Below are 22541 nucleotides of genomic sequence, written 5' to 3' on the forward strand. Positions count from 1 at the left end.
TGGGCATGGCAGAGGAGCTGACGCAGCACAGGAAAGGCGAGATGCTGCAGGTGTGCCCAGGTGGCTGAGCGGTCCCCTCCCAAGCGACGGATTTTGGAGCTGTCAAGGAACAGCGAAGGATTTTGGAGCTGCGGGCAGAGATAATGAGCCCTGGAGGGTATTATAGACGCACACACTTGAGGTTCTCACCTCTGTACCAGATATTATAATTTCAGGCATTCTCAGGGTCATATAAATTCCTAGCCTGCTGGCTATCTCAGCCACCCAGATCTGTCTCCACATCTTCAGGGTCCTCTTTCCAAAAAGAGGTGGAGTTGCCAAAAGACCCCATCTTCCTTACAGCCAATCAACACACCAAATAAGCAAGGGCTGCCCAGTTGTGTGATCTCTGTTTCTCCCCTTCTCTTTTTCTCCTCCACTGAGCTGAAACAAGCAGAATATGAAGAACCGAGCGCTTCCCTGTTAGCTTTTGCCTTGGTTTGCTTATCCGCGGAGAGGATTTATTGATCGAGCAACCAAGAACCAATATTTTACTTAGGACCATAAAGAGCGTCTTCCTAAATTAAATGGAAACTGGAAACATCCGCAGCTCGGAGGGACTTGTAGAGAGATCTCGGGGCTTCTGAGTGTTTAATGGCTGTGTTGCAGTAAGGGAAATTCCAAACAAATCCTTTCCGAGGGTGCCAAGTCGGCTTTGCTTCCAGATTGTGATTCTTGCCACGTAAATTGCACTCCATGCTCTGGTAACTTCCAGATAGGATTATTGCAACACTCTCTACATGGGACTGCCCTGGAAGATGACTTGGAAACTTCAGCTGGTTCAAGAGGCAGCAGCCAGGTTACTGACTCGAGTTCCATGTACAACTCAAATAACCCCTGTTCTAAAAGCATCGGTTGCCAGTTCATTTCCAGGCCCAATTCAAGGTGAAAGATTGCCTCCCTCCCTACAGACCCTCTTGAGTGCTAAGATTGGCAGAGGGTGTTAGAATTCCTGCTCCATGATTGCAGTCATGGGATTTGTGTCTTTCACATGACGGTATATGTTTTGACTCCACAGAGTGGGAAGTGACGGAGACAGGATGTTTGTGTTACTGTGTTCCGTGAAGTGGGACTATTCTCTTTGCTGTCTGATGCTAGAGAGGGAGCCATTCATTCATTTCATTCATTTATTTACGGCTATTAGCCCATAAAATATGTACAAACATAAAAAAGCACAAAGGCTTAAAAACCGAAATATCTGACAACAGAAGGTGAACACTGCGATGCAAGGGTGGGTCATTGGGCAGAGCCAAATAACAGGATGGGGCCCGGAGAGCTCCAAGGGACGGTTCACAGAAAAAGGAAAACTGAAGACGAGATCCAACATGCACTCTCATCATAACTGTCCGATTAGATTTTGATGTTGTTGTTGTTTTTTGGTGGTTTTTGCGTGTGAGATAACCGCATTCAGGAATCTCGCCACCTGCAGAGTAACAGAAGGATCTGTATCCTGCAAAAGCAGTGCGGCGTGTGACTCAACAGGCCTGCCAACCAAGCGCAGTAAAGCAGGACCCAGGAATTTAGTCCTGGCTATGCTATGTAAGGGACAGTTGAACATTATATGTGGAAGAGATTCAACAGTTTTCCCGTCACACACGCATAGCGGAGACACCAAACCCTTGGAAAATCTGTGGCTCAGCAGGTTCGATGGAAGGACATTGAACCTTGCACAAATAAATGTAAGTCGGTGTGGTACTGATGAAAGAGATGACATGTATGATGGAAGGTCAAGTGGTGGGGTTATTCCGTGATACCTGGGGGAGCAGACACCCCCACCTCTGGCAAGGTTGTGTTGATTTTCAATGTCTGCTAATCTTTGCTCAATAAGGCTTTTAGCTGAGCGTAAGTTCATCTTTAGGGAGTCCGCTGGGGAAATTCCGATGCTCAGAAGTTTGGCATGGATTTTTCCTACCCACGGATTAACAAATTCGTCCCGCCAGAGGCACTGAAAAAGGTAATGGTCGGGGAGCCTATGCCAGCTGGACAGCCAATAGCCAAAGACTCGCTTCCAGATGACAGTCTCCAATGTTGCAATCCTTAACTCCAGACGTATGGCTGCGTTGCTCACACACATGGGGAGTTTCAGGAGGCGACGGAGAAACTGATTCTGCAATGTCTCCAGCGATGTTAAATTGGACCCAGGGGCCCAGAGCGGGGCAGCATAGCAGAGGGTGGAAACCACTTTTGCGTGGTATACCTTCAATGCAGAGGGGATGTGGGAGGCTCCGTCAGCCGCAAAAAATTGGAGTAGAGCATAAAGTATTGTTTTCCCTTTGTTTAGTAAATACTGTATCTGTGGCTTCCAGCTTAGGTTGTAGTGAAAAAAGACTCCCAGGTATTTAAATTTGAAAACCTGTTCTAATTGGACTCCATCTAACTTCCAGCTGTAAGTTTTCCGAGACCTGGTAAAGACCAGGACTTTAGATTTCCCATGATTAATTGTCAGATGGTTGAGTTTGCAATAAGCCGCAAAAATCTTTAGAGCTCTGCATAAACCGACTCTAGAGTAGGAAAGGATCGCTGCATCATCGGCATATAGGAGCAAAGGGCAGCGAAAATCGGCTAGGCGGGGGGCATGAATGTTGGCTTGAGACTCATTCAGAAAGAGCTTCATATCGCTAATAAACAGGTTGAAGAGGAGTGGGGCCAAAATGCAGCCTTGGCGCACACCTCTATTTATTGGGACCTTGTTGGATAGGTTTCCCGCAGGTGTGAGTCTCACTCTAGCCGACGACCCGTGGTGTAATTGGGTTATGAGCCATAACAGTCTTCTATCTATGCCCCATCTCTCTAGTTTCTTCCATAGACAGTTTCTTGGGATACTGTCGAAGGCGGCCTTTAGGTCTATGAAAGCGACACATAGGCGCCCCCGCCTCGGGGCAGAATATTTTCTGGCAAGATGATACATAATTACCATATGGTCAGAGGTCGAATAATTGTTCCTAAAGCCCGCTTGCTCATGGCCAATCAAATTTGAGTCGTTTGCCCAATGGGACAGCTTAGACAGCAAAAATTTTGCATAGATTTTCCCGATGATAGACAAAAGGCTGATGTTCCGATAGTTCTCCGGGTCAGCAGGGGGACCCTTTTTATGGACTGGCACGATCACGGCCTCCTTCCATGACCTAGGGATAAGCCCCGTAGAATTGCGTCAAAGACTTTGGCCAGAATTTCAGCCCACCACCTCGGTTGCGCAACAATAGCCTCAGCAGGGACTAGATCCGGCCCGGGGGCTTTGCCCGTTGAGGGAGCCATATTGCAGTGCTCTGTGTGTGTTTATATATAAATACAGTGGTACCTTGGGTTACATATGCTTCAGATTACATACGCTTCAGGTTACAGACTCCGCTAACCCAGAAATATTACCTCGGGTTAAGCACTTTGCTTCAGGATAAGAACAGAAATCGTGCAGTGGCGGTGCAGCAGCAGCAGAAGGCCCCATTAGCTAAAGTGGTGCTTCAGGTTAAGAACAGTTTCGGGTTAAGAACAGACCTCCAGAACGAATTAAGTTCTTAACCCAAGGTACTGCTGTAAAGTAGATTAGCCAAAATGCTGAGTTGCTGAGGTCTGTCATGCATGATGCGCAAACTCTGCAGATCCCTAAGTGTGCCGGTGTTGGTTGGCATTGGTCGCTGTGATGTTCGGGCTGAAGAAGGCTTATGAAGCTCCTGAACAATCGACCAGGAGGGAGAGAACATGCCAGTCGGGCATTTGTCTCTGCCAGGGTCCTGCTCGAGTGTAGGCTGAACTCCTGACAGAGGGGCCCTCTTGGTAGTTCCACCACCCCCAAAAATTCTCTGGCAGGTGGCCTAGGAGAGGACATTCTTTGTAGGAGCTATTGATTTCCCTCCCCACAGAGGTGAGTCTAGCACCCTTTTATGCCTTGACATGCTTCCTAGGACTTACCCTACTCCTTAATTGCAATAAGTTTGAACTTGTCTGAATACTGTATTTTTATATTGTGGTAGCATGCCCCAGCGGTTCATGGTGTTCTTACCCCAGTGTGGGTAAGAAATCTAACAACAACATTAGCAACAAGAGGAGATGGTAGTTTCACTTTTCCAACTTCTGGTCCTTCCTTTTCAAGGGTGACAAAGGTCAGAGTTCATGGAGCAATGAGGGGGGCACTCAGACATTTGCAGATGCCAGGAAAAAACCCTCAAGGGTACCTGGATTCTGGATGAGCTTGGGAAGTAGTAATGGTGTGTGTGTGGGGGGGAGTCGGTGCAAGGGGGGAAACCAATTTCGTGGACGATGGCACCATAACATGGCGATTTAAACATTGGAAGCTTCCTCAGACCAGGCCAGATATTTTGTTTCTTCTAGATCTATTGTATAAATTTATTTATTTGGTTTTTCAGATTAATGTCTTTACAATCACATATCCAGCATACACCATAGAAACATGATTCCAGAGAATCGCCTGGACTTCCCTCCTCCCCTTTGTGGGTCCTATTGTTAGTCATTTCCTCCTGCATCTTTAATAATAATCCAAATCATTTACATCTCCATTGTGTCCAAAACTCACCATTAAACTACAAGTGTTATTCCAATCCTACTAACAATTTTAACTGTTTACAATTTTACAGTTACAACTGTTTATAATTTTAAGATAAATTATAAAGTTTCCCCATTCCTTATTAAAATTTTGGTCTTCCTGATTTCTGATTCTTCTAGTCATTTTAGACATTTCGGCATAATCCATCAACTCGATCTGCCACTTCTTCTCTGGTAGGGACTTTAGCTTCTTTCCATTTCTGGGCCAATAACATCCACACAGCCGTGGTCACATACATAAACAGTCTTTTCTGCTCCCTTGGGATTTCAGTAATATCCAAAGGCAACACGATGACCAAGTCCCATACAGTGGTACCTTGGGTTAAGTACTTAATTTATTCCGGAGGTCCGTTCTTAACCTGAAACTGTTCTTAACCTGAGGTACCACTTTAGCTAATGGGGCCTCCTGCTGCTGCTGCGCCGCCGGAACACAATTTCTGTTCTCATCCTGAAGCAAAGTTCTTAACCCGAGGTACTATTTCTGGGTTAGCGGAGTCTGTAACTGAAGCATATGTAACCTGAAGCGTATGTAACCTGAGGTACCACTGTAATGCGATGTCAATATAAACTCTTTATATAATCTATACATAACATTGACCAGTATGAAACACATGAAATATGCGCTCTCTGCAAAACCAAATAAACAGAAATCTTGTAAATCTCTGAAAGTCACAAAATGTGCAAACAGACGTAGTGAACAGTGATTCTGGATACACCCGCTGTTTCGTGGAATTCTTCTTCAGCACAGCAGAAGGATACAGAAATGCTTCATAAACTGCCAATTAATTATTGAAACGATGACCTGCATATGCATGGTAACTTAGAATAACTCAAATTATTATAAACTGTACGCATGAACTATAATGTCCTTGGGATTTCGGCACCTAGAATTCCTAAAAGGAAGACTTCAGGGTTGTTGTTTTTATAGAAAACATTTTAAACATTTTTTCAACTCATTATATATCATGGTCTACTGTGATGGATAGCGTCTCCCCAGAATCTTCTTGGGCAATGACTCCTTCTCCTCACCTGATACCTCATGCTTCTAACTGGAGATGCCAGGGACTGAACCTGGGACCTCCTGCGTGTTAAGGACATAAGGAGAAGCTGCTGGACCAGGCCAAAGGCCCGTCTACTCCAGATCCTGTTCTCTCAGTGGAAAGCCAGGTACCAGTGCGAAACACACACACAGGACCTCAGGACAGCTGGCCACCTGCATATTCCAGCAAGAGGCCTTGAGAGCCATGCTGCACCCAACAGCAAAGACAGCCGTTGTGTCTAGCAGCAGACTTGTCCTCCATGGATTTGCCTAATCCTCTCTTAAAGCCATCCAAGTTGATGTTCACCATGGTGTGTGTTGCCCTTTAACTACAGGCTCATCAAAGCACATGGCACTGCTTTTATAAGGAGCAAAAGCAATGGTCCATCTAATCCAGGATTAAACACCAGGAAGAGAACGCCACCTGATCTCTTTTCAACAGAGATGCTGAGCTTGGTTCCGCTTGTGTGCGAGGCACAGGCGCTCTGCCCCTCAAGCGGGGTCGAGGTTCATCGTTTCCCCAAGGATTTCCACAGAGCATCTGCACCGAGAAGCTGGATCCTCTTCCTTCTGCGCTGTCAGCGATCTCTCCTGGCAGGATCCACAACGCCGCGTGCCAGGCGGTGAGAGATGGAAGCTCCTTTTAGGAAGAGTCTCTCGTGCCGCCGGCCTGGGGAGCTGGCCAAGAAAGAGGAACATTGTCCAAGCTGGCAAAAGGCAGTATCTGGGTGCCCTTCACCTCATCCCAATGCGAAGGGGCTGGGAGAGGAAGCTGAGAAGAACGTAAGGTGAAGGGAAGTCAACCAGGTGCTGGCGTCCCTGAAGGACCTCTTAGGTGAATGACCCACTGTTCTCATGGGGATGGGGGTTGTCATGGCAACTGAAAGAAGAACCGGGATGCCCAGAGGAAGAGGTGATTCACTGAGTGCCTGTCCTGCGGGCAGCTCCCTTTCAGCGGACGGTTTAGTGGGGACAGGCAGCTAGTGCAAGGGATGAAACTCCTGCTGTTCCTCTTCCCATTGATTGGTGAGTAACTTGCCACAGACGGGATTGTTGCTTGCTTAGTGTGCGCTGCACCCAATCTGCTTTGGAACCAGGGGTGCTGGTGCTGGAATGGTCTCCTCAATATGGGGGATTTGCCAAACCCAGGTGACATTTACCGGTAATTGTTTTGCCAACTTGCCAACATTCCAGCCAGACATATTTATCAGCAAGGATGGACCTATTTTTCCATTTCTAGCTTTGCATTTTTCCATCCTTAGTTCAGCTTATCCACCTTTGTAAAGGTAAAGGTAAAGGGACCCCTGACCATTAGGTCCAGTCGTGGCCGACTCTGGGGTTGCGGCGCTCATTTTGCTTTATTGGCTGAGGGAGCCGGCGTGCAGCTTCCGGGTCATGTGGCCAGCATGACTAAGCCGCTTCTGGCGAATCAGAGCAGCGCATGGAAACGCCGTTTACCTTCCCGCCGGAGTGGTACCTATTTATCTACTTGCATTTTGACATGCTTTCAAATTGCTAGGTTGGCAGGAGCAGGGACCGAGCAACGGGAGCTCACCCCGTCGCGGGGATTCAAACAGCAAACCTTCTGATCGGCAAGTCCGAGGCTCTGTGGTTTAACCCACAGCGCCACCCTCGTCCCATCCACATTTCTACGTCAGCCTTAGGGGGGGGGGAGACCTAAAAAGAATTTATCAGCCTTTTAGTGCAAGTTTCTTGTAATATACAATTTTTTGGTAGGTGTTATTTTGTTGGAGAACTGCATTGCAAAATTCAGAGACGTAAAGCTTTCAAAGGATAGCTGTGTTTCGATTTACATACTGGTTTATGACTTAGTTTAAACAGTCATAGCCTCCCCCAAAGAATTCTGGAAGCTGCAGTTTGTTAAGCTGCACATTGTTTTGCTAAATCCCGGAGGAAAGCATGCAGCCAATCAGTGCAGCTGGCTGCTGTGGGAATAAGGAGGAAAGGATCAGTCCATTTTGGTCTTCTCGGACCCTCAGATTTTTCCATCTTAAATTTAGTTACACACACACACACACACACACACACACACACACACACTCCTCATGAAAATTCTTCAGCTTTCTAGTGTAAATTTCTCTTAAGCAGCACAATTTAGTACGCAGTTTTGACCCAGGTACACATTTTTGCAAGCAATTTGTCATGACCAAATGCATTTTTGTACATTGCTTTCACTAATATATTTATTTTTATGCACACCGGTATTTTTTGTTTGTTTGTAAAACATGTATTTTGGTAAACATTATTTGAGTGGAGAACTTGCATTGCAAAAATAATAATAATAATAATAAATCAGTTATGTGCAACCTTCGACGGATCACTGTGTTTTGGTTCTCATATTATTTTGGAAAGTGTGAATTTTATGGTTTCAGCTTTAAATGAGAAGTGCATTAGATTTCCCCCCCTAATCTCTAGGCCACCTGCACACTCCCACTATGATGAGAGCACTGTAATGCCTTGTGCTTCTTTTTAAATTATAGCCATTCTTTCTAAACCTGGATATATCCACCTAAAAATGAGTATCTGCAAATTTTATGCAAAACCGCTCCTTCCCCACCCATTGATAATCTGTAAGAAATTGAGACGGCAATTCAGGGGGCCAGTAACAGCTGCACTCTTGTTCCAGGGACGGCTCCACAGATCAGTTCAAAAGCTGGCGACCCTGAGCATGTCTCCAGGAGTGATGAGGCAACCGGAGGCTCCTTTGGCAGTGATGAGAATGTACAGGTGTGGCCAGGTATGGGAGTACCAGCATCATATGGCTTTTGTAGTGGGATGGGAGGACCAGCATTGATTATAGGCCCGAAAATCTTTCCAGGTGCTGCTTTCAGAATGTTGTCCAAGAAAGAATAGATTGGGAGATGACCTGCAGGCCCAGAGGCCAGATACTGCCTTCCTGGCTTTCATATCTGATCCTTGGGCTCTTCCCAGGTAACACCCCTCCACAACCATAGTTCACACCCTCCTTGAGTGTGTTAGCCTGTCTGCAGTTTCTCTGGTACACCTTTTTGCTTGCCTGAATGCAGAACATGTTGGATGGATTTTGTAGGTATATATTTACTGTTCATCCCCCCATTACTCGTGTGTGAGCAGAACGTTTAAAGTAATCAGTTTAGCATTTAAAACAATTAGTTAGCTGTTCAAAACATCATGCCTGGCAACATTAGAGTGGAAACTTTGGAAGCAGGCTGTGTAACCTTATTTTTATTTATCCAGGCTGTGGAAGCAGACTGGATTTTTCTTTTCCCCACTCTTAAGAAAAGAACCGTGCAACAGACTGTAAATCAAGCATAAAAATAGTGTTTCACTCACATAAAAGTCTTGCCCTCAATTCCAACATTAAAAGTAATGAAAGGAAGGCCGGCAAACTCTACTTCTAGATTACAAAATACATAGTTGAGTTAAAAAATGGAGTCTCTGCTGAAGCGGAGACCAGACAGATATCTATCTGCCTTGGAGGCATAGTGGAAAAGAGAGAATGAGTTCTATGGCAGGGAGAAGTAGATAAGATTAGATGCTTTTGACTTTTCCCACATCAGAGAACTCAAGGGAAGTGACATCACACAGTGCCTTCTCTAGTAATCAGGAGCTCTGTGAGTCTTAACCCCTTCATATCCTTATTTAGCAAACATGCATTGTTGGATTTGGCTGTAAATTCCCACAGCATAGGGGTTTGTGATGAAACTAGCTTAGTGCATAAAGAGAAAATGCACATTCATTGCTCTGCTCGCTTTTGCCTCTGGCCCCATCCGCTCCTGGCATGTGGCCCCTGGAAAGCTGCCCTGAAGGGAATGCGGCTCTCCGGCTGAAAACAGTCTCCCACTGCTGTTCTATGGCTTGCTGTCCCTTTCTTCAGGATGCAAATAATTAAGAAACCCTGTGAAAAACAATCAGGGCTTCTGCTGCTCATTCCTCGACTTCCCCTTCGAGAAAACCTAAATGAATAATATATGGCCTTTGTTTCGCTATTGTCAGGGAGAAGAGGAGAGCTGAATAGCTGATCCGTCGGAGGTTGTCCTTAGAGGGATATCCACCTCCGCTATGACGCTCCTTGCCAGAGAAGGGAGCGGAGAGCAGAGAGAACTAAACTCTCTACTGCTAATGTCTTAAAGCAAGTGGGATTGGATGCAACCACCAGTTGCAGAAGGAGGAGGGTTGGCCATCAGCTCAAGCTAGTAGCTGGCCTCTGAGTTCTATTGATTTGGCCTGACACCCAGTACAGGTTGATCTATTAGGGCAGATGTGGCACTGCCCCACCAACTCCTGTCTGCTCTCAGCCACCCCACTCTGCCCTTGCCCAGGGGTGTGTCCCTGGCTTTCAGCTTCTTCCTCCTTAGTTTTAATGTAAAACTCCTCAGGGAGGAGAAGGATGCGGACGAAAATATACTGATGTGCCTCCACCTGTCATCGGCTCTGATTCCACCTACTGTTTGGCTTCCCTGCCTTCCACCCTGTTGTTAATGGAGAAATCTGAGGGCTCCCTTGGACAAAAAAACAAGGACACCAGCCAGGAATACCAGAGCAAAACAGCAGCCAGTAGGCTTGGTCTTTACTGAAGACTGTCAGGACAGGACAGTTTGGGGAGGGTCCTAGGGTCCAGATAGAGAGCCTTAGAGGGCCACATTTGACCCCATTGTTAACGGAGAAATCTGAGGGCTCCCTTGGACAAAAAACAAGGACACCAGCCAGGAATACCAGAGCAAAACAGCAGCCAGTAGGCTTGGTCTTTACTGAAGACTGTCAGGACAGGACTCCCACCTGCCACAAGGTAGAACAAGATGGAAGCCCCGAACGAAAGAGCACCCAAACTTTTATTAGCTGCTAATCCCCATGTTACACCCCCCCAAACTACATCACTCATACATCATGAAAGGGGAGGTCTGGTGGCAGTAATCTGAGCATCCTTGACCCTGCCCCATGGTTCTCCTTGCCCTCCACCAAACACCCATCAAGTGTAACAAAAAAGATATTTACATTTCCCTGTTTACCAGCCAAGTTAATCACACCCTTTTGTCTTCATCTGGGTTTGTTATTTCTGGAATGGCTACCTGTCTGGCACTCAGGTATCAGGATGCCAGGGATTATCACTCAGGCAGAGGGGCTGCTGAGTAGCTGAGCTCACATGTCTATATGAATTTCTGAAGTTTCCCCTGTGAGCCAGTACATAGATACATTTATCAATGAATTCTTGCATTTGGCATCGTGCAGCAAAGGCCCTTTGAATAGATAGGAAGAAACTGTGATGAAGTGTTTTGTGGGGACAAATCACAAAAGTCACAAAAGTGATTGTGCTGGTTTTGGTAGTGGGCTGCATGTGCATGATATCTGCTAGAGGGGCACCCCCCCCCAACCTATACATAAATTCTTGCAACAACCCTACCAGTCCCAATGGGCAGCAGCCCTCAATGTATACACCAATGTAGACACCATGTAACCTAAGTACTCCCTGCTCTGACTGGCAGCAGGCCTTTGAGCAACCAAGCCGAGGGGCTGTCAATCAACCTGCTAGCTCGCTGATCCTTTAAATATTTTTTTAAAAAAAAGGATGAAGGAGACTTTTTGCAAGCAAAGCATCTGCTGTGCTGCAGAGCTGTAGGGCATTTCGCACCAAGGCGATGCAGATTCTCTGCCAAGGAAATTGGGATTTTGCAGCTTGTGTAAATTAAACAAATAACCTCTGGCAAATCAGCTTCATTTATAGGCACTGTAATGGTGAGCATGCTTTCCCTGAACAAAGCCCCACTGTGTTCAATGGGATTCACTGCCAGCAAAAGAAAAGAAAAAAACTAATGCAATTATAGGCTGTATCCGCAGAGGTCTAGTGTCCAGATCAAGGGAAGTCATAGCCCCGCTCTATTCCGCCTTGGTCAGACCACACCTGGAGTCCTGTGTCCACTTCTGGGCACCACAGTTTAAGAAGGATATTGACAAGCTGGAACATGCACAGAGGAGGGCAACCAAGATGATCAAGGGGTCTGGAAACCAAGCCTGATGAGGAATGGTTGAGGGAGTTGGGGGTGTTTTGCCTGGAGAAGAGGAGACTGGGAGGAGATATAATAAAGGTAAAAGGACCCCTGACCATTAGGTCCTGTCATGACCAACTCTGGGGTTGCGGCGCTCATCTCGCTTTATTGGCCGAGGGAGCTGGCGTACAGCTTCCGGGTCATGTGGCCAGCATGACTAAGCCGCTTCTGGCGAACCAGAGCAGCACACAGAAACGCCGTTTACCTTCCCGCCGGAGCAGTACCTATTTATCTACTTGCACTTTGACGTGCTTTCGAACTGCTAGGTTGGCAGGAGCAGGGGCCGAGCAATGGGAGCTCACCCCGTCGCGGGGATTCGAACCGCCGACCTTCTGATCGGCAAGTCCTAGGCTCTGTGGTTTAACCCACAGTGCCACAATAGCCATCTTCAAATATCTAAAGGGCTGCCACATGGAAGATGGAGCAAGCTTGTTTTCTTCTGCTCTGGAGGGTAGGATCAAAATCAATGGATTCAAGTTACAAGAAAGGAGATCCCAGCGAAACATCAGGAAGAACTTTCTGACAGTAAATGCTGTTTGACAGTGGAATGGTCTCCCTCGGGAGGTTGTGGAATCTCCTTCCTTGGAGGCTTTTAAGCAGAGGTTGGATGGTCATCTGTCATGTATGATCTAGTAGTTGAGACTCCTGCATTGCAGGGGGCTGGACCACATGATCCTTAGGGTCCCTTCCAACTCTACAGTTCTGTGATTCTAAGCATGTGTAAGAACATGCAGATTAAGAAGTCACATTACCTGTTATTTTTTTTAAAGCACTTTAACCCCCCCCCCTTGAACTAAAGTGACACTGCATAACAGAGCAATTATCTCCACTCCAGAGAACATAAATTTGGATGTTCTTGCTTCCTGACAAGTCTCCTCTTCCAATTTCCAGTCGTTTTTCTTTTGAAAAACGGTACACTCATATTTCAAAAAGGCAACTCTTAAATGTGCATTTAAAAGAGGTGTCACTGGTTGCCTCCACAGAAGGACTGCGCTGCTCAGGTGTCGCCTTTTCGCAATCAGCTGGAAGGAAAATTAAAACTGTGGTTCCACATGACCATGGGTAGGCAAACCAAGGCCCAGGGGCTGGATCCGGCCCAATTGCCTTCTAAATCCGACCTGCGGACGGTCCGGGAATCAGCGTGTTTTTACATGAGTAGAATGTGTCCTTTTATTTAAAATGCATCTCTGGGTTATTTGTGGGGCTTGCCTGATTTTTTTACATGAGTAGAATGTGTGCTTTTATTTAAGCTGCATCTCTGGTTTATTTGTGGGGCATGGGAATTCATTCATATATTTTTTCCAAATTATAGTCCGGCCCCCCACAAGGTCTGAGCGACAGTGGACTGGCCCCCTGCTGAAAAAGTTTGCTGACCCCTGCACATGACCTTTGAGATCGTTTTACTTTATCTGGTAACGTCTATCTCTTTGGTCAATGAAACATACTCAGAGTCCTGTAGTGATTTTATGCTCTTTATTGCAGCTTGTAAAACAGTGACTGAATTGCCCCCCAAACCTCAGGCTTTTATATACATTATTTACACAATGAGTCCCATCTGATTGGCTGATTCTGCTTCCCTCCTGGAGCCTGATTGGTCTTTTCCTGCAGGCCAATCACTTGTTGCATTCTAGGATCCTACTTGCCTATTGTTCTAGGATCCAAGCTTAGTACATAACAGTCAAGATTCTGAGTGTTCTCTAGGTAAAGGTAAAGGGACCCCTGACCATTAGGTCCAGTCGTGACCGACTCTGGGGTTGCTGCGCTCATCTCGCTTTATTGGCCGAGGGGGCCGGTGTACAGCTTCTGGGTCATGTGGCCAGCATGAAAAAGCCGCTTCTGGTGAACCAGAGCAGTGCACGGAAATGCCGTTTACCTTCCCCCCAGAGTGGTACCTATTTATCTACTTGCACTTTGACATGCTTTCGAACTGCTAGGTTGGCAGGAGCAGGGACCGAACAACGGGAGCTCACCCTGTCGCAGGGATTCGAACCGCCGACCTTCTGATCGGCAAGCCCTAGGCTCTGTGGTTTAACCCACAGCACCACCCGCGTCCCTGAGTGTTGTCTAAGTAGAAGTAAATCCCATGGGAGGGAGGTTTCCTCAGAACTCAAGAAGGGCATGCTGGTTCAGGCCAGTGGCCCATCTAGACTTCACAGTGGCCAACCAGATGCCTGGGGGAAGCGTGTGAGCAGAGCTTGAGGAATGCTGTACTCTCCCCTCCTGGAATTTCCAGCAACTGGTATCCGATGGCATTACTGCCTCTGACCCTGGAGGCATAATGTAGTTATGGATAGCCTTCTCTTCCATGACTTTGTCAAACCATCTTTCAAAGCCATCCGTTGAATGCCCATCGCTTCCTCCTGTCGGAGTGATTCTCATCATTTCCCCCTCTGAATAATGAGAGGAAACTAGCAAAGTTTCCCCTTCCAGGATGCAGAACATACTGTTATGGTTGAATTCCAGTTTTCAAAACAGCCATCCTTAATTCAGTTTCATTTTTACCCAAAATATTGGTACCATTATCAAGCATATCTAAATGTTTGTTTCGCCTTTTTAACTGGGGTTATATTTGACTCCAGAACCAGATTAGGGAAGTGGTTCCCGCCCCACTTTTAAAAAAGAGTAGGAAGAGCAAAACAGTTAGAATAGCAGAATTTTTTTTTTTAAAAAAAGAAGAAAACAGAATAAAACCTTTTAAATTTTTAGCCCAATAAAATTGAGCATAAAGTAAGCAGCAGTAAAATTGGCAGTAAGAGTTTAGTAATAAAATGTTCACAGCAGTAAAAACTTGCTGGAACAATCAGATCTTCTATTGCCTGCAGAAAGCCAATTGATTTTTAAAAGAAAGAACATTATCTTTAAATGGCAAGGCATTCGTGGAAAAGAGAGATTGGGAACTGGTAGCCTTTCAGTATTTTCTTTTCTTTTTAAAGCAGGCACATACCGAGAACAGGAAATGACTAATTAAAGGGCCAGTAGGAGGGAGAAACCTCACCAGCACATTCACAGTCTGCTGCTGAAATTGTATTTTAATGGTGGGGTGCAGTGCAGTGAATCATCATGAATCAAGTCTGAGGAAAGACTGGAGAATGACACAGAAAACACTGGAATAAAATGGATTCGCCAGCAATGCTGCCTTGTATTCTCTCTGAAAACTGAGCGAATGAATGAGGCAACGGCTGATGTAGTAATCAGTGATGGTCAGAGGAGGCGTCTCAAAGGCTATCTATTAACAGCTTCCTGTCCTATATGCTAAGTGTGAGCTCATTCTCCAAGTGTGGTCTTCAACCAGTGTGCCATGGCACCCTTTGTTGTTGTTGTTCTTTAGTCATTTAGTCGTGTCCGACTCTTCGTGACCCCATGGACCAGAGCACGCCAGGCACTTCTGTCTTCCACTGCCTCCCGCAGTTTGGTCAAACTCATGCTGGTAGCTTCGAGAACACTATCCAACCATCTCATCCTCTGTCGTCCCCTTCTCCTTGTGCCCTCCATCTTTCCCAACATCAGGGTCTTTTCCAGGGAGTCTTCTCATGAGGTGGCCAAAGTATTGGAGCCTCAGCTTCAGGATCTGTCCTTCCAGTGAGCACTCAGGACTGATTTCCTTCAGAATGGAGAGGTTTGATCTTCTTGCAGTCCATGGGAGTCTCCCTCAGCACCATAATTCAAAAGCATCAATTCTTTGGCGATCAGCCTTTTTTATGGTCCAGCTCTCACTTCCATACATCACTACTGGGAAAACCATAGCTTTAACTATACGGACCTTTGTTGGCAAGGTGATGTCTCTGCTTTTTAAGCAGAGGGGAGAAGAGAGGAGGCTGGGGGAACACTCCACAAGGGAGGGTGTTTGAAAAGGGGTGAGGGGCTGCCAGCTCTGCAGGCAAGGGGTGTGAAATATACTCGGAGTCAAGAGTGGATTTCATGCTCTTTATTCAGCTCATAGTGGTGAGGAGGAATGGAAGTTCCCCCACAATATCTGCTTTACGGTATATACTGTACATTATTTACATAGTGGGCTGCACGTGATTGGCTAATTCTGGGATTCTTCTGTAGGCCAATCAGGTTGTTGTGGATTCACTTCCACCTGGAGCTGGATTGGGTGGCTCCTGCGGACCAATCATACTGCTGCATTGTTCTAGGACCAATCAGACTGCTGCATTTTGGATCCTATTGTTCTAGGACCAATCAGACTGCTGCATTTTGGATCCTATTCAACTCAGTACATAACAGGGTGACATAACTGGGCCCCACAAGGGTGCTGCAGAAAGAATGTAGTTGGTCAAGGGAGCCGCGGACCCAAAAAGGATGAAAACTCCTGGCTTATGGGATGAAAACAGCACCACCATGCCCAAGTGTGAAATCCCGATGTTTGCAGAAGTCCAGAAAAGATTGCAAGGGTAGGAGGAATTAAGGATAGGGCACCTCCTCCACCCCCAGCAGCCCAGTTAGGACCAAGCATGCTCAATGAGCATGGGGGTAGGGAGCGAGGCGAACAGTAACGCTAGGGAGGGCCTGGCTGAGTGGCTGAAACACTGAGCAGTAGCAGCACTTCACGCTGCAACAATCTGTTGCAGTTGCAGTTACGTCTCTAGGGAGCCTCAACAATGATAGGTCAGAGCAGGTCATGTGGTTCTATCTGACCCTTATAAAAACTTCTAGGTTAGACTAGGGGTCCCTTCAAACTGGTGGCTGTTGCGTGTATTCTGCAACATGTTACGGACACAATAATAATGCACTAGTAGCAGATTTATACCGGGCTGCCCACACATCATTTTGCTTTACACCAGTTGACCAGTGACGTTTGCCCAGTCTTTTGCCCAGTCAGGAGAGGCCATCTTGCAAAAGTGCAACAAATACAGGACAAGACAAAGAAAAACCCTAAAATGGAACAATTGTGGTATTAAAAAGATCAGAGCAGGAAGTTATTGGGTGTGCGCTAATTGGAAACAAAGCAGAATGGGTCCCACTCAGAGTTAACCCACTGAAGTCACCAGGCCTAAGTGGGTCATGTCCATTATTTTCACTGGGTCTATTCCAGTGCTTTTTTTCTATATAAAAAAATTAAATGTTTAGGGGGTACTCTCATTTTGACTCAAGAAAACCCCCATTTTATAGTTCAAATCGGGGGAAATAAATGCAGTAAATGGATAAAAGTACAAAGATTCACAAATGTTTAAGGGTAAGCGCACCCCTGAGTACCTCCCCCAAGAAAAAAAACACTGGTCTACTCTGAGTAGGACTGGCGTTGGGCGCAACAACCCTACATCTGCTTTTGCGAGGTCCAAGCTGTGTTGAAATGATCACACATAAAGGTACACAAACTGTAATAAATGTACAGTTAAAAGAGTACATTTGGAGGAGCCTTCAGTTGGAGCTGGGTCCCGTGTATAGATTTTTGCCCCCTCAGAGATTCTGAAAATTGTATGACAGTTCTTCCCCTCTGCTCTGCAGATGGCGCGAGCGACTCCCAACGCATCATTGGGGGCTACATAGTTTCACCCCACTCTTCCAAGTACCTGGTCTCTCTGAAGAGGAATACAGGCTACCATTTCTGTGGAGGAGCCCTCATCAGTCGGAACTGGGTCCTGACCGCCGCCCACTGCAAAACAGGGTAAGGAGGCACACTGCAGAACATCTGGACGCACTCCAGGTCCATCCATCGGGCATCCTGCATCAAACAGGTCGGTGGGAGCCGGTCAGAAATAGGCAGCACTGATTTGGAAACGTTGCACAAACTCAAAAGCACGTCAAAGGTTCGAAATCCAAAGCAGAAAGAGATATTTCTTCTTGGTTCTGGGTCTCTCTTGCCTCCTTGCTAGGTGGGGAGGGAATTCTGTTGCAACAGAAAAATAAAGTGAAGGTGGTGAAGGTCCTGTGTGAGTGCCTGGAGGCGGTTGGAGGATGGGTGGCGGCTAACAGATTGAGGTTGAATCCTGATAAGACAGAAGTACTGTTTCTGAGGGACAGGAGGCAGGCAGGTGTGGAGGACTCCCTGGTCCTGAATGGGGAAACTGTGTCCCTAAAGGACCAGGTGCGCAACCTGGGAGTCATTTTGGACTCACAGCTGTCCATGGAGGCGCAGATCATTTCTGTGTCCAGGGCAGCTGTTTACCAGCTCCATCTGGTATGCAGGCTGAGACCCTATCTGCCTGCAGACTGTCTCGCCAGAGTGGTGCACGCTCCGGTTATCTCTCGCTTGGACTACTGAAATGTGTTCTATGTGGGAATACCTTTGAAGGTGACCTGGAAACTACAACTAATCCAGAATGCGGCAGCTAGACTGGTGATTGGGAGCGGCTGCAAAGACCACATAACACTGGTCTTGAAAGACCTACATTGGCTCCCACTATGTTTCTGAGCACAATTCAAAGTGTTGGTGCTGACCTTTAAAGCCCTAAATGGCCTCGGCCCAGTATACCTGAAGGAGCGTCTCCACCCCCATTGTTCTACCCAGACACTGAGGTCCAGGGAACCCGGCAGAGAGTCTTCTCAGTAATGGCACCTGCCCTGTGGAACACCCTGCCACCAGATGTCAAAGAGAAAAACAACCAGCAGACTTTTAGAAGACATCTGAAGGCAGCCCTGTTTAGGGAATCTTTTAATGTTTGATGGATTGCTGTATTTTAATATTTTGTTGGAAGCAGCCCAGAGTGGCTGGGGAAGCCCAGCCAGATGGGCAGGGTATAAATAATAAATTATTATTAGTAATAGTAGTATAAAGATCTGCCTTGCTTTCATTGCATCCTGCCTCCATCTATTCATCTCTGTCCGATCATGGACTTAGGAGACTCAGTCCCTTGGGGAGTTGGGCAGCAAAAGCCAACCACCCCTATTTTTTCTGTATCAGTGGCTGAAGGAAAATTTTGTAGAGTAGCAATTTAATGGGAAAGGAGCATGAAGCAGCAGGTGGATAGAGGAGGAAACCCAAGAAAAGGGGCAGTGGACAGCTTTTAGCCAGATTTCTCCCCCTGTTGCCAGTTTTACAGCAAAGCTCTTCCTACAAATTAACTACTGTCTTATATGGTTCTGGAGAGGTTACTACAGCTGCGGTAAGCCCAGAGACATATCAAGATCTGACAATCCTGCATAATAGACCCCTGCCTAACCCAAATCTGACATGTTTGCGATAAATCCACCCTCATCCTGTTTTCTTGCTCCTCTTTTAGAATCCACCAGATGCTGATCGTAGCCGGGGAATATTCTCTTTCCACATTTGAAGGCACGGAACAGATCTTCCGACCTGCCCGCATGGTGGTCCATCCGGACTACAGCGCCACTTCCAAAAATGCAGACATCATGCTTATCAAGGTAACAAAATCTTCCTGGGTGTCAGAACGGGGTCAGGATTGAAAGGAAGGGAAAGTTTCAGCTGCAATTATGGAGGGGATGCCCAGGTGGGCCAGGATCCACAGCCTGCCGACCAGATCTTTGAAAACGGTGACTTTTTAAAACTGCAGTTATATGGGGCACTGAAAAACAAAGAAAACGGAGAGACACCAGCCATGGGCATAGCCAGGATTTTTGGGAAGGGCAGGCAAAGTTGTTCAGCTTTTTTTTAGGAAATCCAAGCTGTTGAGCTGGGGAGGGAAGGGGGAGGAAATGAAACAATGGGCAGCCTTTCATGTGAACAGCTCCAAATCCTTACCTACGTTGGAGTGAGGCATCACTTATTTTTAGTTTTGTGCAAGCATGGTAGATCACAAAAGGTGCATGTGCACATGTAAACAAATCCACATGTATCTCAGCTTTCCTGGCCTCGTGAAGCCCAGAAGGCGTCCTGGCCAGGTCTGCGTCAATATGCCAATGAATCAAAATCCTAGCATTTATTCATTTCTACAGTTTTTTTGGGGGGGTCCCCTCCTAAATCTATAATACCCTCGTTATCACAGCTGTTCCTCTTCTTCTGCCTCCACATGGTTTTTGCCAGCTTGCTTGCTGGTAACGACACACGCATCGTATCAGGCTGTATGTAACAGTATAACTTCTGTTTCAAAAAACAATTCAACGCATCAGTGCTGGGCAAAGAGTCAATGAGCAAGCATTAAATTTACAGCCTGCAGTGCATTGAAAGAAAATATTATGAAAATGATGTATAGGCGGTAGTTAACGCCAACAAAACTTGCTAAAATGTATAAAATGAAAAACAAGGAATGTTGGAAATGTAAAGAAAAAGAAGGAAATTGTTACCATATGTGGTGGACATGAAAACCTTCTGAGATTTGATATATAATAATACACACACACACACACTTTTAAAAAAACCAGAAGTGTTTTTACTGGGTATAGTAGGGGAAGAAATTCCTAAAAGAGATCAAAAATTATTTATGCATGCAACCACTGCAGCAAAAATTTTAATAGCCCCAAAATGGAAACAACAGGAGTTACCAACAATTGAAGAGTGGCAGACGAAGATGATGGAATATGGCGAAGCTGACCGGGAAAATCCAAACCCAGCGAGATCAAGCTTTCCAAAAAGATTGGGGGAAATTTATACAATATTTGAAGGACAATTGTAAACAGTTAACAACATTGGCAGGAATGATTTGAAAAGGCTTATAAGGATGAAAATTTTACCTTTTTACAGATAAATTAAATAGGACAATGGGAAAGGGGGGAAATTAGAAATGTGATGAGATAGCAAATAAATAAAGTAACCATCGGGTGGGAAGGGGGGAAGTCGATGAGCTCAAATGAGCTTGAGTTTATGTGAAAAAACAAAGATTGTTTTTATATGTTATAAAATGGAAACTCAATAAATACCATTTAAAAATAAAAATTAAAAAAAAGTCAATGAGCAATCAGGCAGTGGAACCTGCCAATCCTTCTTTGTCTGATGCTGCACCAGTGTCTGGGCTTGAACAAATGGCAACTGTGTGAGAATGTTGCAATGATGAAAGAGGTCAATGGAGCTGCTGCTCAGGTGTGGGTTCTTTGCATACACCTGAGCATGCCAACCATTGGCACCACCGGCCCAAACTGGAGGGTTTGCATCCGGGTGAGATTGAATTGATGGATAAGTGACCTGCCCCCACCCCCATCCCTTGATGTCTCGAAACAGCTGAACCGGCCGGTGGCCTACAGCCCCTTTGTCTCCATCGTGCCTCTTCCCCAGCAAGGAGCCACGGTCCGGGACGGACGTTTCTGCCAAGTCTCTGGTTGGGGTTACACCACTCCCATCGGGGGCAGGACGTCGGACACTCTGCGCAGCGTCCACCTCCCCATCATCTCCACGTGGAAGTGCAACAGCTCCTCTTCGTACGCCGGGTACATCACCAGGAACATGATCTGCGCCGGGTTCAACACCGGGGGGAAAGATGCCTGCCAGGTAAACACCGGTGTCCGTTTATCAGAGGAAGTTCGGAAGACTAAATGCCTCTTCGGAAAACTGATCAGCTTAGCACAGGGAGGACGGGGTTGGGATCTCAGTCAGAGGCAGTAACACTTCCTGAATAGCAGTTGCTGGAAACCACAGGAGGAGAGAGGGCTCTTGGGTTCGAATCCTGCTTACGGGTTTCCTGCAGGCATCTGGGTGGCTTCTGTGAGAACAGGAAGAAGAAGAAGAGTTTGGATTTGATATCCCGCTTTATCACTACCCGAAGGAGTCTCAAAGCGGCTAACATTCTCCTTTCCCTTCCTCCCCCACAACAAACACTCTGTGAGGTGAGTGGGGCTGAGAGACTTCAGAGAAGTGTGACTAGCCCAAGGTCACCCAGCAGCTGCATGTGGAGGAGCAGGGAAGCGAACCCGGTTCCCCAGATTACAAGTCTACTGCTCTTAACCACTACACCACACTGGCTCTAGGAGGCTAGATTAGCTGATCCACACTCTAGTCTAGGAGGCTAGACTAGCTGGTCCATTGGCCTGATCTTGCAGACTCTCCTTATGTTCTCAAGCCTGACAGCCAAATATGGCCCTCTAGCTCTCTTTATCTGGCCCTTGAGACTCTCCCTAGCCACATCCCCTCTCTGCCAATAGGCTGGACACTCCATGCCACCCCTGGGTTTTTGGATATGAAAGAGGGTTCGCCCCACCCTGCACTGTACTTTCCTGTTGTCCTGTTGTTCCAGAATGGTGGCTGTGTTGATTGAATCACCCCCACTCTGTGCCTTTCAGAGGCTAGTTGAGAGAGGGGGCCCACCCATTTGTCCTCTGGCAAACAGCCACTTCCTTTGTTACCTTAATGGCCCATACCTAGGAGCTGCTCCCAAGAAACCTGTCTGGCTATTCCAGCAACTGGATCCTAAAACATGCCACTCTTCCTTTTGAGTGTTATGCTTCCAACAGGGACCAGCTGGGGATGGGTCGAGACTTTAAAAGAGCTTTGTGAAATTACTTTTTTAAAATGTAGTTTGCTTTTTAATATAAACAACCAATGGATATTAGCAGCTGCTTTGACAAAGCTTTAATGCTAATTCTCTTCACTGTGTTTCCACCCCCCCCATTCTTTCTCCCACCAGGGCGATTCTGGGGGCCCCTTAGTGTGTGAAGGGCGTGTTTTTGGGATCGTTTCCTGGGGCCACAGCTGCGCCAGCCCCAGATACCCAGGTGTCTACACGGCTGTCTCCAACTTCCAAAAATGGATTTACAAGACCATCTTCAAGAAATAAACCTGCCGTTTGGTCCCTGATGATCAAATAACCAATTCGTAGAATATATATGTATATATATCACAACACAAATGACTTGTTTTGTTGAGTTACATATTTAAGTAACTTCAGACCCTGGGATTAATCATCTTCTTTCTCTGCCCCACAGCACTTTAAATGTCCAGTGTGCATTACTTCAGTTGTAAAACACACCATTAATTTAGGTCCTGAATATCTGAAGGAGGACCTCCTTCTCTACAGACCCTCTCAGGAGTTGAG

The 22541-nt window shown here is 46.4% G+C and overlaps 1 protein-coding gene across 1 annotated transcript; it reads left to right on the plus strand.

Annotated features, from left to right (window-relative positions):
• Positions 1-5: 5 nt before the first annotated feature.
• Positions 6-22283, plus strand: LOC114602944 (trypsin-3-like). Its single transcript, XM_028741675.2, has 6 exons — positions 6-60; positions 8283-8393; positions 17128-17287; positions 18843-18984; positions 20735-21001; positions 22134-22283. The coding sequence occupies exons 1-6, from the start codon at positions 6-8 to the stop codon at positions 22281-22283; spliced, it is 885 nt and encodes a 294-aa protein (XP_028597508.1).
• The last annotated feature ends 258 nt before the right edge of the window (positions 22284-22541 follow it).

Source organism: Podarcis muralis, chromosome 7 (genome assembly GCF_964188315.1).
Source record: "Podarcis muralis chromosome 7, rPodMur119.hap1.1, whole genome shotgun sequence".
Lineage (NCBI taxonomy): Eukaryota > Metazoa > Chordata > Lepidosauria > Squamata > Lacertidae > Podarcis > Podarcis muralis.

Coding starts and splice junctions, on each gene's coding strand:
- LOC114602944 (XM_028741675.2), top strand. CDS start 6: ATGGCAGAGGAGCTGACGCAGCACAGGAAAGGCGAGATGCTGCAGGTG. Junction 17,288..18,842: donor GCCGCCCACTGCAAAACAGG/GTAAGGAGGCAC, acceptor CTCCTCTTTTAG/AATCCACCAGATGCTGATCG. Junction 18,985..20,734: donor CAGACATCATGCTTATCAAG/GTAACAAAATCT, acceptor GTCTCGAAACAG/CTGAACCGGCCGGTGGCCTA.